The 16,582-nt window shown below is 34.4% G+C and overlaps 1 protein-coding gene across 1 annotated transcript in view; it reads right to left on the bottom strand.

Moving 5' to 3' along the window:
* LOC142339765 (gamma-aminobutyric acid receptor subunit delta-like) overlaps positions 1–6,081 on the bottom strand; it is a 28,154-nt gene extending 22,073 nt beyond the window's left edge. Inside the window, exons 1-2 of the mRNA XM_075390026.1 lie at positions 5,814–6,081; positions 178–450 (exon numbers count right to left, since the gene is read on the bottom strand). Coding sequence (XP_075246141.1) covers positions 178–450; positions 5,814–6,023 — 483 coding nt within the window. The 5' untranslated portion in view covers positions 6,024–6,081. The remainder of the gene's footprint in view (positions 1–177; positions 451–5,813) is intronic.
* Positions 6,082–16,582: the final 10,501 nt, after the last annotated feature.

Here is a 16,582-nt window from a genome sequence, read left to right as displayed (position 1 = left end):
ACATAAAATTGGTCCAAATTTGATGAAAATCTCGCAACAGCTCTTGTGCTCTACACCCTGATCAGAGGTAGAGTCGAGCACACTCCAAGCGCAAAAAAATGAGCGCACTTGAGTCTTATCAGAATCGGTTTCAGTTGGTCTTGGGACCTCTTAATATTGGATATTGTCAACACTCACCTCACATGTGTGCTCGTCAAATGGGAAGTAATGGAGGTCGATTTTACAGGAAAAAGTGAAAGTTCCAGATCTCCGGTATTCGATCTGGCCTTTCGGCAACTCTACAGACACCTCACCGCCATCCAGTGTAAATTGATTGGAGATGATGGTCTCGTATTGGATCGATGGTGTCCAAATATCGCTAAGAATTTCGGGGCCGACAACATATGAGTAATAGGAGTCTGGGTCTCCCGGAGAAAAGAAATCAGATAATCGCTTGTCTGTCCACTTTGCCTGAAAAAAAAACAGCAAAAATTGGAATTTGGCTATATTGGACATTTTTGGACCCAAGTTCCTGTATGAATGAATTACAACCCAACCTTGAACAGAGCGTACCGAAAAGCAGATATTCACTAGTCGTGTAGTATATTCAGATTTTCCGCTGTTGAACATAGGAACCTGGATGATAAGGAAATAAGCTTTATGAAATGACTTTTTTGTTAGAATTATAGGATAAAAATTATCCAATGAAATTATTTAGCTAATTGCTGAAATCAAAGCGCCGAAACTCAAGGCCGAGAAAATGGTTAGAAAACTTTTATAGACAGCAAAGAAATAGATTGCCAAACAAAGAACCATTTTGCCTTTTCAGTTTGCAAAGTTGTACAAGTTAAGCAACTATTTTGGTCTAGACAACATGCCAGTTTTTCTTTTGAAAGTTATGTGTAAAGCGGTATGCGATTGCACGCTAACGTCATTATATATGAACACAGAACCAACTCATGAATCAATTAGCAACAGGTAACGGTGGATTTTGTTCAATTGACGCTCAATAAACGCCAAAATACGAGAAAATACGTTTTTGAATGACCAAATTAAAATGGGCAAAAATAAAATGGGCATTGTCATTGACAATATTGCCCCGGAATTCTATGTCTAATTTCAAGTCATTTTGGTAATTTTTTGGAAATTCTGAAAGATAGAAACTCATTGCGAGCTATATGTCTCAACTTAAATTGAGATCATGACTTCCGGCAATAGATTTTGTGACAATTTTCAAAAATATTGAGATAAAGCAAGAGTGCAACGTTATCAAATTTAACCATTACTGTTAAAAAATATGGTAGTGTTGCTTCAGGGCCACGTAAGTGATAAAATTTTTTGACTGATTCTAAAGAGTGAAAGGGCAGTTCAGAGGTTCGGCCTAAAGAAGATTTTAAACCAAAAAATGATCTGAAAAAGCATTTTGACATATATATTTTAATTTGAAGGTTTTTGATTGGTGAAGAAGAATTTAAGTTTAAAAGGTACACTGAAACATAATAGAGGATAGACTACAAAAAATGTTATATTCAAAAACACTTAAAAATGATTTGTCTTCGTTTTAACATTTTATGAAATCCTGGAGGTTAGTGGCAGATCAAATTAGCGCTGCATCAGTCTACAGATATTCTGTTTTTCTGCATGGCTAGTACTCTGTTCCTGTCCCAGTGTACACTGGCTAGTCTTATTTTTTGCGTAAAATTTACTGCATGAGGAAAAGTATGTTCAGCTTAACTCCCGCGAACAATGCTTGCTTTATATACGATTCAAACCTCCGCGTGTTTATATTTGTAACATTTATTTTCGTAGCAAGTTGTAACACTAAACTAAATGAGCTTTGTGTTAATTGCCTGAAAATTAGCTTAATTAACAAAAAAGTGTGTACTACTATGGTAATTTCTAGTATAAGGTACTAAAGTATTGCATTAATCTACTCAGACTCAATTTTGGTGTAAGAGTCAGACTATAGAGGATAGACTTAGCCTGGGCAAAATCTATGTCTTCAATATAATCCCAATGAAGAAAAACAGCAGCACAAAAAGAAAATGGAAGTAGTCTGAAGACGCAGTTTTCAGCCCTGAATTAAATTTTTCGTCTTGAAATGTGCTGGTTCAGCGCTGAAACGCTCTGAGACTCACGTCCGGGTTCGTTCAGTCGCGTGAAAAGCTTAATTCACATTCGCTAAGCTTAAAAATAATACCTGGTGAACAAACCGAGCTTGTTTGTCTGTGTGTGTTTGCAGGGAAGACAACAGAGCAAAAAGGTAAAGTTGCTAGTCAGGAATATAGTTCAATGAAAACTTTACAAGGATAAAAGATAGACTAGAGGAAAAATTGATTATATTTTTTTGGTATCTATATAGTTTTTTAAATTAAAATTTTGTAATTTAGACACCAAGAAAGTAATTTGGACCATTTAGTAAAAAAATGAAAAACACTAAATTTGTTATTATGACCATATGTTTATTTGATCAAACTCATCGCTGTATCATTGGTTCTGAAAAAATCTTGTGAAAGGATTCCACGTAAGTAGAAATCACCACAGCACAAACGCTACAGGAGATCATATCTAAGACTCCAAAAAAAGAGTAGTTGGACAATTCTTGGATGCCATTTAGCTGTTGAATCTCACCACACAATCTTGACTTCTATTCAAGGAAAGAGTAAGCTTCAAATTTCACTTCACTGGTCCAGAAGTTGTCTTTTTAAAAGTGAGAAAAAGGTTGCTATGGTTGGGGTTTTGTAAGAGAACAACGACAAAAAGCCTTACTTTTATTTCTTCTGAAAGGTCAATATTGTCAGTCTTGAAACGTAAAAAATATTGGGCATGTTCCGTTTCTTTGATTCGGTATGTTCGTTTGGTTTCAAACGTAAGAAATTGTAGTTCTAATTGATTTAGAAACACGAAAAACCCTGAGAAAATTGCTTATGTATTTGATTTCTCACGCTAATTAAAACTCAGTGAATGCAATTAAATAAACAGAATCCCATCAATCATCGTCGAGCCAGATCTTCGTAACTTGGAAAACTAACAGAAATTTTCATTTTTGTTCACTTTGTTTTATCTTTTAGCTACGGAAAAAATTCAATCAGTTTGCTTTTTTTGCAAAGATTTTGATTCTAAGAGGTACGTTTCAAACTGCTGCGATTAAAAAGCTATTATAAAATTTGACTACAATACAAAAGAATTCAAAAATTGCAAAAAACTGAACATACCAAATATAAGAAACCAAACATGCCGAAGCTTTCTTACGTCCCAGACTAAACATACCGACAATTTCCAACGTTTGAAGCCGAACATACCGAACAAACTCGACAGTTTCTTACGCAGTTTTTGTTAGGTCTTCTGAACTAGGGTCATAAGAAAAACTGAATGATGTGTAAAAAATCTTGTTAAGAATTGCAAGTCCATCACATCAGAGAATAGACAGTGATTGGAATAGAATTTTGGGCAGAGTTGCAAGCAGTAAGAAAATGAAGAAAATTAAGTTCTGCAGTTCATGTGTCATTTGGTGAGTTCTTGTTAATAATTCTGTAGAAAATCTTATCAGTTTTATCAGCTACTCATAAAAAAATCCCGAGATTGAAATAATAGCAAAAGAGAGTTTGTAAATAGCTTGTATATTTTCGGATATTTTTTCTTTCTTTTCTAGCGGAAAAGGAGAGATCAAATGAACGTAAGACACGGAAAAGTAGGCGTCTGCAGAAAACAGCTGAGCTAGTCAAATAGTTCTCAAAACTATGTAGATCTCAAAACTATGTTAATAAGTTGAGTTTAAATTAAGACAACTAGTTTGTAACTTGTTGACAAAAAAATTTAGTTTGAATCAATCAAACTGCAGAAGAAAATGAGTTTTAACTTGAAAATATTAAGGTATGTAAACTTCTGGTCCTAAGAACTAATTGAAGGCAAAAATTATTGTGACAAGACAATGGCGTAAGAGATTGACACTGCCTGATAGATTTTAGGACTTGATTTGGATTAGGTATTGGAAGCTATTAAGTACTAGAAAAATTGTCTGCTGATTGATAAATTTACTCAACTATCTGTTTTCGGCTACAAATTCTACTTGCTGAGGTTGGGTTTCAAATTCAATTATCAAGAAGTCAAAAACATTTGAAAATGCAAAAAAAAATTAAAAATGAGAAAAAGGAAGGGTTAAAAATTTTTGACCTTTTGTTGATACACAGAATATGTGCAATTTAAAATCTTGCAATTTTTTATCGCTATTTTTCTTACAGTAACAGCATATTGTTTATCTGTGCAAATTTTCAATGCCTTATCAGTTTCGACCAGAAACTTGCCAATTCCTACGAAGAAAGGAATTCGAGAGATGAAAGAATTCTTGTAAACGCCTTGTTAAATGACATTGTAACTTTTAAGAGCCTTGTAAGATGAATGGTTAAAGTCTAATGTAAGAACTTATCTATCAACTAGTTATCTTGTTTGGGGTTAATTATTGAAAAAATATGCTTCAGATTATGAGCACTTCAGTTCATTTAAGTAAAATATCAAGCTATAGTTAAACAAATTCTTACCAATCAACCGATTGACTTAAGACTTTGAGTTTGTTAAAAATCCGGCCTCCAATTACATTATCATTTAACTGTATAATTTCAAATAGCAGAAGAAACTTTAAAATGAAATTGCAATAAACCATCAACTTCAAAGCGTTAATATGTCAAGACAATTTCAGACAGAGCCTTCTGAAAGGCTTTCTGCCTTTCAATTGAAAAAAGTATTATAGTATTTTAAAATGCAACAGAAATCCAGCAGCTGAGTAAGCACAATTGTTGATGAAAGCTGCTGATTGCATGAAAAAACATGAAATAATAAAATGTAAAAATAGGCAACTGCTAAAAAGGTGAAATACAATGAAACTCAAACTTAAGATTAAGAACTTTTCTTTAATTTTATACTATAAGCCTATGTGATCTTGGTGTGAAGCAGTGAATGCAGTTGTCTCAGCTAGAGAAATAAAAAACGCCATAAAGAACTTTGATTTTCAATTTAACTTTTTTTGTAAAACTATTTCTCCAGGCACGGTACGTTTCCTTGTCTTTATTTGGCGTAACATAAAGACCGTGCTCTGGTTAAAAAAATCATTTTGAGCAACGCTCGACCAGAACACCTTTGCACGAAATTTTCAACTGAACCATCCGACTGTCAAAGCCTTGCATTCGTACAAGTTAAGCTTTCAAGTTACAAGTTCAGCCTCCAACTTGTGAATTCTTACAAATTTACCATATTTTCCAAAAAAATTGAGAAATAAGCAATCTTTCTAAAATTTGAAATGACCGACAGATAGTTAAGAATGTAACAAAAAAATTTTTCTCTTTATTTTTTTTTATTAGTTAGTAGAACCCTTTAAAAAAACCCACTTGAACACTTGAAATTTTTCTTTCTTGAATATTATGTTTATATTTCCGTGATTTAAAAATAATTTGCAGTCTAGTGAGAGGAAATTCAAAATATCTTGGCAAGATCTTATGAAGGTTTTTAATATGAAAACGTCAAAGTTGTACAATTTTACAAGTTCATCACATGTTTTTCAACAAATTAGGTTTGTTTAGAAAACAATGATAATAATAATAGATGCCAAGATTTATCATGAAAATGTCCTTCAAAAATATTTTACCAAGCCGCCCCAATCTTTTTACAAAATCATGGTGGTCATTTTGCATATCTTGGCAAGATTTATCAGAGTTTTTTCTGAGGGAATTCTGTAAGCATCTAAACTGCCGTGTTGTGAACAATTAAAATTGATTATATACTTCTGATTATATACTTCGTTTTTGATCTTCAAAAACATAAATATCTCTTTATTAACTTACATGTTCTACTGCGTCGAAAGTAATTGTGCTCTCGGAATGCGAAATGGATCCCATTTTTTTAACCGTCAAGCCAAACTTCAGCTGCAGAGGATCCTCTATCGCGGGAGGCAGCAGTCGCTGTCTCGCGTCCAAATCTTTCATTTGGGCGTAGAGAGATTGACAGTTCCATATAAACAGAACCAGCCATGTTCCTGGAATAAATAAATTCATAGCACCCAACTAATATTGATGTATTCTGTGAACCAATTGCAAAGTTACAGGAAATATTTTGCGCCGATACATGTAAAAAAAGGCCGCAAAATTGCGGTAATATACTATTTAATGTTTATTTGAAAGTTGTTTCACTGAATTTTTATAGATGCCAAACCGATTAGTTATATTTCATTAAATTCGAAATGGAGTTGGTGCGAAAGGTAATTGTTTTCGTCTGAAATGATCACCGCTATTTATATTGCGGCTTCCTTTTTTTCTGCAAAATTTTTGTGTGGAGTTTTTCATTCCTAAATTGTATGTGGAATCATAATAATACTGAATTATTGAGAATTTCGGAGAGAAAACTTAGTCCAGATGTCTCAATGGTGAAAATTTTTGTGCGTTTCCCATTATAACTCCCATTTCCCCTCACGAAAGTTCAGCCGTTTATTATGGTATATCTAAGGTTAAAGGGAGTGATGTTTATATTAGGTTATGATGTTTATATGTAACATGACTACTATAAGCTACCATGGCTAATAACTTTGAACTTCCTGTCACAACTGGGCAATATTAGTGTCATAGAAGCCGTAAAATTTTTATGCTCTCATGATTACCGTCTGATACAAATCAAACGACAAAAGACATTTTTTGGATAATTTTTTTTGATCTTTTCCGTTTGTGGTGCCCCCCCCCCCCCCCCCCCACCCCACCCTGCCACTACGTTATTCATCCCCCAGTAACAGAGAACGTGTCATTACATAGTAAATCATAAGCAAAAACGTGACACGTGCATCTGGGGGTGCAAATAATATGCACCCACTAAGATGGGGGACGAAAGGAAAAAATTCGGTTGGGGGACGAACGGTTTTTTTTTTTCACTAAGATCGATTATCTGTTTATTAAGTGAACATTTGTATCTGATATAACTTCATATCATTACGTAGCTATATCCGAAAAAGTCAATTTCAATTAAGTCTGCGTTTTGTGAAAATGAAAACGTTTTGAGCATGTAATTGTTCCGACCCTCTTGAGGGGGGAGGAACTATATACTCAAATGGGTTTTTTTTGTTCCGTGAATATTCGCCGATCGATATATTCATCGTAGAGAGTTGAGACTGGTATCATTAGAAAGCTCGTCCAGCGTAGAATATGGAATTAAAAAGACTTTTTAAATTTTCGTTTTCTACAGGGAGTTATCGAGGTTTAAACTTATGAGAAAAGTAGAGTGAATTCACGTTGTTTTTATTCACTTTTTCCGGAATTTTCGCCTAAATTTTCGTCAATTTTGCTAAAATTTAATAAAATTTTTGAGAATAGTGTCGTTGACTATATTTTTAAAGACAAACAAGCATTGTTGATTGCTTTGATTTAATTTTTTGGAAAAAAATTCTGGATAAATATTACAAAATTCAGCCTTTTTCATCAAAAACGGCACGAAATAAGCTACTTTAGTCCACTTTGATTAAATTTGCCTGCATTACAGCCCCAAACAATACTCATACAACCTTTGTAGACTCAGAAGGGTGGCAATTCCTACTTCGGCGTCCGTTGAGGGGGCTCTGTAATTAAGACGGACTTTGTCGTCTTTTGCTAACTTTACTCGTTGGTTTTCAGAAATGCATAATTTATTTTTGAGTTTTCAATGAACAAATTATCTATATCTACAAAATTCGAAAAATCAATTGTTCCTAACGGAAAACAAGCATTAGCAGGGCTGGTTTTGGGCCAATCTTGGAATGTTACAATCCAAAGAGAAGTCAGATTGCAATCAGTCGGTCTTTTTTTTTAAAAAAAAAGACGTTTTTCTAAATAAAAAGGAACAGAACATATCAAATCAAAGCGCAGGAGTGGTAGGTCTATTTGGCTTTCTAAAGAGCTGCAAGCCAATGCATTTAATTTTTTACTTGAAAGTTTATGGTCAATTCGACCTTTAAAAATAATTGATTTTCAAATAAATAATGGCTTAATTAACTTTTCCTTTTTTTCTTAATTTGTTCAACTTCTAGCTGAGTGTCAGCAAAGAAAGAATACTTCTTCGTTCTACTGATTTGAAGTTTAATCTCGGTTGTGGTTCTAAGCCTGAAGTTATTCTTTTCTGGCTTTGATACTACTAGATTTCAGTTTTTTTGTTTTGAGATATTTGCCAGTTTTTCACGTTTTCTAGTTTTGTCACCTTATCACATTATTGACAGTTCTCATATCACATTATAAGCGTTCAAAATAAAAGATAATTGCACTTATTAAAATCTTGAACAACATAGATTACCGTTTTGACAGCACCGACACCTCTTTCTTGAAGAAATTAATTGAAATTTTGTCTTTAACTGTCATTTTTACTTTGTCGTTTGGGTCGAATGAAATTTTCTGTGTATGGATAGGTTTCATCGGTTTTTCATGGACAAATTAATGAGCAGATCTTCTGATTTTAGTACGTAGCTGATCGCTTCCATGACTTTGAAAAAAATTGTTTAACAAAACTAAAAAAAAACTTTTTAACTTCGCAATTTTGTTCTTTTTAAATTTCTTTTTGTTACCTGATCTTGTTAGTTAAATACAGGTCAAATACAACATTATGGTTGACAAGGGAAGGTGTCAAAGGGGTTTGATGCCCCAAAATATATTTTTTTTTGTATTCGTTATGACCTTACTGGCTTCGACACCGATTTTTCACAAAAAAAGTAAATTAATTTGGTTTTTGTCATACTTGACGTTGTTTTTGTACACGCAAGAAAAAATCTGGATATTTGCAGGTCTCATGGCTTCCTCTGGATGAATAAGTGACCCTGTCTAAAGAGTTCTTTTTGTAATCAAGGTCTTTCATGACTTTGGATGTAATTTTGCTTCAAAAAGATAATCAAAACTTTTACATACTTTTACGTTTCGCTTTTTTGTCAACTTGTTACCTGGTCTTACTAATGAATTGCCATATACTACATTGTCGCTGTTTGAAGAAGGCGCAATCGAAAATTTTTTGAGGGCCAAAATATGGCTTGACGGTTTGGACAGCGTTTTCTGTTAAGTTTTAATTGAATTTTTGTTTGTTGTTGTTCTTTTTAGCCGCTGAAAAAAAGGAATAAGGACAGTTCCTAATGCCCTTCTATAGAAGAATTGGTAATCGTAAACCTTTGGGATATTTTTTTTGGTTCTAATGTTTTTATTAATTTGGATTTAATCGTTTAAAAAAAGCGAATTTTTTAGCTTTTTTGTTTTTGTTCTTTTTTGTCTAATTGTTACCAAAACTTTTTAAGGACTGGTCCCATATATTTTCTGGTGATTTATAAGTTATTTTGTTTAGTTTTAGCTTTATCTGACGGTATGTTAACTTTGTTATTAAATTTCTTTTTTTCAAAACGGACATAAATTTTTTGATGTAATCAATGTTTGTTGTTGTTGTTGTTTGATTTTGCTGTTCAACTTGACTCGCTTTCTTAATATTGGCATATCACAGCAATCAATTGCATCAATTTTTGCTCCTCCGAGTTATTTGCTTTGGAGGCTATCTTATCGTTCATACACAATTTTTTTTGGAAAAATACTTGTGCTTTTTTGAGTTTTTTGGATTCCCAAAAAAATAATTTTTGTGTTTTTCTATCTGTTCCTCTTTTGGTAGACAATTATGCCAAAATTGTGGATGGGCGGGGTCGGAACCTTATGTGCCATCGCACATTACCGAGCCGCCTTGTTAGTCTTAAACTTTTTAGTCCAAATTTTATTAGTTATGACTTGAGACCAAATTTAAAGATATAATTTTTCTTGCAAAACTGTTTACTGTCTTCTTGAGCCATTTACAGTATGGAGAGATACATCTCTGATATTAATCGCAAATTATGTTTTCTTTAATTTCAGAAAGTAGATACTGTTTACGAAGGAAAGTGGCAATTTGGAAGCAATTTTGAACTAAACTAGCCTAGTGTGGCTAGTTTCCACGCACGCTTGCAACTGTAATCTGCATGGGTCGTAAAAATACGTGACAAAATCGAACACATATTGTCGAGTTTTTGACACTGACCCCGTAATCTTGTTCAGAGGTACACAGTCCTATCTCGAGAGCTAACAATTCACGTAAGCAAAACTATATTACAAAAATAGTGGGGCTGGCGGACATACGGCATTGCCATTACTCCGGCACTCAGTCCAAAATCCAGAAGTTCCCGCCAGTATCTTTTGTGACTAGTGGAGAAAGTATCCAGCCTAGTTGTTCATTTGAGTTCTATTGACGATCCCGACTTAAGTGTTTTACCCCTAGTTACTTCATTGCCTCGGCCTCCAAAAACTTGTGTATTCCATGCGTCCCAACACAACATCCAAAGCAGAATTTGAGAGCTTGAAAAGTTTTAATAAGTTGAATCCTGAGGACCTCCGAAACTCTATTCACGTTGTTTTAAGTTGCTTTTAGTAAAGATGAATGGGAGCAGGCTTGACTACTTATAACAAGACTCTTATGACGAGGATTCGACAGTCGCGGAATCAGTTTCAAGCGGCTTCTGTCCGCTCAGTTATTACTTACTTCCTATGAGCCATTCCGTATTCTCGGCTTTTAAAGGAAACAAATGCCAACAAAGTTTGAATTTGAAAATAAGAACTGAGAACAAAAATTTAATTTTAAAACCTTGAGATTTGCAAGAAAATGAAAAAAAAATAGGCCAAAGGAAGCTTTCTATCTGAAAATGTTGACCAAAGATTCGAGTGAGAATTATAATGGTACAACATTAATGCAGCAAATTTTTAAAAAATAATTTTCTTTTGAATTGTTTATAAGACCGCAACCAAGAGATGAACAAATTTGGCGACGAGAGAGAAGAAAATGGAATTAAAAGGGAAAAAAAGTAAATTAAGGCAACAATTAGAATGAACTTTTAATTGCCCTACTTAAAAGCGACAAAATTTGAAAACTCTTTTTTTTGTTGGGAAATACTTTTCATATATTTAATTTTTATGATCTGAGTCGAGCTGAGAAATGAAAGAGGTCGAGGTTTCCTAAAAGGAAAATCGCTGTTTAGTTTTTTCATTAGATTATTACAAAGCAATTATTTTATTCAAATTTGTTTAATATCAATATAAGCTTGGCTATTTTTTTAGCGGAAACTACTCGAAAATATGCGATGTTGTCTTTAGGAGCTGAAGAACAATAATGCGAAATTTTGCGATGTGATTAAAATTAAGTAGGAAATGATTTACTTCACGAACTACTCATACGTTACAGAAAAACGCTCCGATAAGATATCTCATGAGAGCAAACAAGAAAGTTCTAGATTCCATAGGGCTGACGTCAATGTAAGCTTATGTTGAAGTTTTTTTCATATTTTTGTAGCCATTTGAAAGAGGGTTTCGATGATTATGCCCGAAGCATTTAACTGCCACGTGCTCACCAATTTCCTAATCTGTTTCCCAATCTGATTCCTAATCTGCTTCATTCGGATGTTTCGATGTTTACTTAAATATGGTTCTATTTTAGTTCTCTGATATCCAGAATTCAGGTCTTCAAAACCACTTTTCTTGGTCCTTTTGAATTTTTTTAGTACCCCTTTCTTAACTCTTATCCTCGGCAATGTAAAATGTTACGTAATTGTTGTGGTCTGAAATAATAATACCATTTCTATTGCGACATCATTTATTCTGCTAATTTTTTATTTTTTAATTTTATTAGGACTTACAATAATACTGGGCTATTGAGATATTTGAAAAGGGCATCTTATTTTTTGCGTAATTTTTTCGTAATATCCCTCAAATCCAACCTTAAATGTTACCCGGGTTAGGCTCCCACTGAATCTCATCGATGGATCATAAAGATTTGATGGGAAGTTTAAATCCATCGGTGAAACATAGCAATTTCATGATAATAAAAGCAGATATTATTTTGAATGAACATTTCGAATTTCTCAAACAAATTCGTGCATGCCACTTGAACATGAATTAAAAGAAAGGTGTAGCATGTTTTTATTGGAACGTGTCCCTAAATAGATAGTGGAAAGGACGATCTGCAAAGCGCAGGAGAATGCACAATGCACAACACCCACCCCCCACCCCCCTACCATCCCGACGAAAAGCAACCCTCCCTTCTCCCCCGACGGAAACAGTTCCTCAGAAATCGAACCAAATTTGACGTTGCCTATATGAACTTAAATTTAATGTCGGGAGACAACAACTGTGTTTGCCGCAGCAATGGGGGGGGGGCTGGGCCTGAATTATAACGAACCCATATATGTTCAATTTTTTTGCATGTTTATAAAGAATCACTGTTTCAGATTTTTCGACGTTTTTCGAAACTGTTTTTGACGTTTTTCCGACCAATTTTGACGTCTTTCGGACCTATTGTAGATGGATTTTCTATGACCCAGTGAAATCCCATCGATGGATTTTCTATGACCCAGTGAAATCACATCGATGGATTTTCTATGACCCAGTGAAATCACATCGATGGATTTTCTATGAACCAGTGAAATCACATCGATGGATTTTCTATGACCCAGTGAAATCACATCGATGGATTTTCTATGACCCAGTGAAATCACATCGACGGATTTTCTATGACCCAGTGAAATCACATCGATGGATTTTCTATGGCCCAGTGAAATAAAATCGATGGATTTTCTATGACCCAGTGAAATCACATCGATGGATTTTCTATGACCCAGTGAAATCACATCGATGGATTTTCTATGACCCAGTGAAATCACATCGATGGATTTTCTATGACCCAGTGAAATCACATCGATGGATTTTCTATGACCCAGTGAAATCACATCGATGGATTTTCTGTGACCCAGTGAAATCACATCGATGGATTTTCTATGACCCAGTGAAATCACATCGATGGATTTTCTATGACCCAGTGAAATCACATCGATGGATTTTCTATGACCCAATGAAATCACATCGATGGATTTTCTATGACCCAGTGAAATCACATCGATGGATTTTCTATGACCCAGTGAAATCACATCGATGGATTTTCTATGACCCAGTGAAGTCACATCGATGGATTTTCTATGACCCAGTGAAATCACATCGATGGATTTTCTATGACCCAGTGAAATCACATCGATGGATTTTCTATGACCCAGTGAAATCACATCGATGGATTTTCTTTGACCCAGTGAAATCACATCGATGGATTTTCTATGACCCAGTGAAATCACATCGATGGATTTTCTATGACCCAGTGAAATCACATCGATGGATTTTCTATGACCCAGTGAAATCACATCGATGGATTTTCTATGACCCAGTGAAATCACATCGATGGGTTTTCTATGACCCAGTGAAATCACATCGATGGATTTTCTATGACCCAGTGAAATCACATCGATGGATTTTCTATGACCCAGTGAAATCACATCGATGGATTTTCTATGACCCAGTGAAATCACATCGATGGATTTTCTATGACCCAGTGAAATCACATCGATGGATTTTCTATGACCCAGTGAAATCACATCGATGGATTTTCTATGACCCAGTGAAATCACATCGATGGATTTTCTATGACCCAGTGAAATCACATCGATGGATTTTCTATGACCCAGTGAAATCACATCGATGGATTTTCTATGACCCAGTGAAAATCAGAGCTTTCCCATCGATAGATTTTCTGTGGTCAGGGAAAAAGTGGTAATGAACTATCGATGGCCCATCGGTGGACTTTTTTATGAAATTTCTATGATCCATCGATAGGATTCATTGGGACTCCAACCCGGGTAGCCACTTCTTTATGGTATTATAGAGGAAATGATGTTGGTGGCAGGGTAATAATAGTCTGGACCACTTATACCTGCTTATCAATCGTAAGGGAATAAGTGTTTCCGTGTGAAATGAAAAATTTGGCGAAGCAACGATGATTTTGATCTACAGGAACTAATTTTTAATGTTTCCTCACGAGCACCTTAATAAAAAGAAAGTTTTTTATAGTCACGCAATGAAAGAGTACAAGTACTACAGAATTTGGACAGAAAATTACATTTTCAACTCAATCATTGAGCAGGAAGGTCAAAAGTGGCTATGTTTTGATCTTTGAAACTAAACGAAAAGAGATATGAATACCACTAGAGGTTTCCCTTTGACGAATAAAAGCTTTGACCAAAATTAATTAAATCTAATTACTTGATCAAAATCAAAAGTTCACCCGGGTTGACAAAAATTTTTTGTCATAGAACTTTCATATTATGGAGCATCGACTTCATACATTCAAAAAGTCGTAAGAAATTGGTAGGACTACTACTTCGTCATAAATGAAAGTTTTATGACTAAGACTTTTTCATAAATGGAAGTTCTATGACTACAACTACTCCATAAATGGAAGTTTTATGACTACAACTTCTACATAATATGGAAGTTCTATGGTTACTACTTCTTCATAACAACAGAAATGAGGCATTTAAAGAGTTTTGGTTTTTTCGTGAGTCCTCATGAGCTTCTTAAACTACAAGGGAAAACAGTTTTGACTGTTTATCTTGCAGAATAAGCAAAAATGGAGGCTCTTTTTTCCGATATATAGCTAAAATCTAAAATCCCGGATAAGCCAGGAACATTATAGCACATCATAGAAGAAAGAAACTACGCACAATTAAAATACAGCACATGCGAGAAGGTGCCTGTAAGGGCACAAAGGGATGGACATTTAACAAAAAATCGACTTTTTTTAAAAAAAAACACTTTACCCCCCAAAAGTTAAACCAAGACGCCAAACCAAAAAAAACCTGGTGCCTTACAATCTTTATGGATAGAAGGCACTGCCAAAACAGTATGGGAAACATTGAACAACTAGTTGACCCAGAAGGTCTTATTACATTTTTTAAATACGATTGACTTTTTGAGAAACATTGGACGAAATCGCAAAACTCGAAGTTATATACAACTTATGGAAAATTTAAATGATTCATGGCAAACGTCAGCCTAAGAAACGCTTGTTTAACAACTTTGAGCAGTCTAGACTTAGTAATAAAGAAATGAGAGTAATTTTTAAATGAGAAACTATCAAAAAATTCGCGTTTCTGACATACATCTGTTTTATGTAACAACTTTTAAAATATCGACTCAAATGACAATTCTCGGGTTATTGTACCATCCTAATGGATAGGAGGCACAACCAAAAAAGTATGGCTAACATTGAACAACTCCATGATCCAATAGGTCCTATTACATTTTTTAAATACCATTGACTTTTTGAGAAACATTGGACGAAATCGCAAAACTCGAAGTTATATACAACTTATGGAAAATTTAATTGATTCATGGCAAACTTCAGCGTGAAAAACGCTTGTTTAACAACTTTGAGCAGTCTAGACTTAGTATTAAAGAAATGAGAGTAGTTTTTAAATGAAAAACTATCAAAAAGTTCGCGTTTCCGACCTACACCTATTTTGTTTAACATTTTTCCAAGCATCAACTCAATTGAAAATTCCCGGGTTGTTTTACCATCCTTATGGATACAAGGCACTACCAGAACAGTATGGGTAACATTGAACAACTCCTTGACCCATTAGGTCCTATTGCATTTTTTAAATACGATCGACTTTTTGAGAAACATTGGACGAAATCGCAAAACTCGAAGTTATATACCACTTATGGAAAATTTAATTGATTCATGGCAAACGTCAGCCTAACAAACGCTTGTTTAACAACTTTGAGCAGTCTAGACTTAGTATTAAAGAAATGAGAGTAATTTTTAAATGAAAAACTATCAAAAAGTTCGCGTTTCCGACCTACACCTATTTTGTTTAACATTTTTCCAAGCATCAACTCAATTGAAAATTCCCGGGTTGTTTTACCATCCTTATGGATACAAGGCACTACCAGAACAGTATGGGTAACATTGAACCGCTCCTTGACCCATTAGGTCCTTATATATTTTTAAATACGATTGACTTTTTGAGAAACATTTGACGAAATCGCAGAACTTGATGTTATACACCACATCTGGAAAATTTTCTTGATTCATGGCAAACAATAGCCTAACACAAGCTTGTTATATTACTTTGAGCAGCTTAGACTAAGTAGTAAAGAAATGAGACGAATTTTTACATAAAAAACGATAGAAAAATTAGCGTTTCCGACCTACACCTGTTTTAGGTAACATTTTTTCAACCATCAACTCAATTGAAAATTCTCGAGAAGTTTTGCCATCCTTATGGATAGAAAGCGCTACCAGAACAGTATGGGTAACATTGAACAACTCCTTGACCCATTAGGTCGTATTATGTTTTTTAAATACGATTGACTTTTTGAGAAACATTTGACGAAATCGCAAAACTTGACGTTGTATATCCCTTATGGAAAATTTGCTTTATTCATGGCCAACGCTAGCCCAACGTACGCTTGTTATATCAATTTGAGCAGCCTAGACTGAGTATTAAAGAAATGAGAAGAATTTTTACATAAAAAACGATAGAAAAATTAGCGTTTCCGACCTACACCTGTTTTATGTAACATTTTTTCAAGCATCAACTGAATTGAAAATTCTCGAGAAGTTTTGCCATCCTTATGGATAGAAAGCACTACCAGAACAGTATGGGTAACATTGAACAACTCCTTGACCCATTAGGTCTTATTACATTTTTAAATACGATTGACTTTTT

This window comes from Convolutriloba macropyga, chromosome 5 (assembly GCF_964194025.1).
Source record: "Convolutriloba macropyga chromosome 5, txConMacr16.3, whole genome shotgun sequence".
In the NCBI taxonomy this organism is placed as follows: domain Eukaryota; kingdom Metazoa; phylum Xenacoelomorpha; order Acoela; family Convolutidae; genus Convolutriloba; species Convolutriloba macropyga.
Note: the sequence above shows the minus strand (reverse complement) of the source record. Positions and strands in the feature narration are given on the sequence as shown.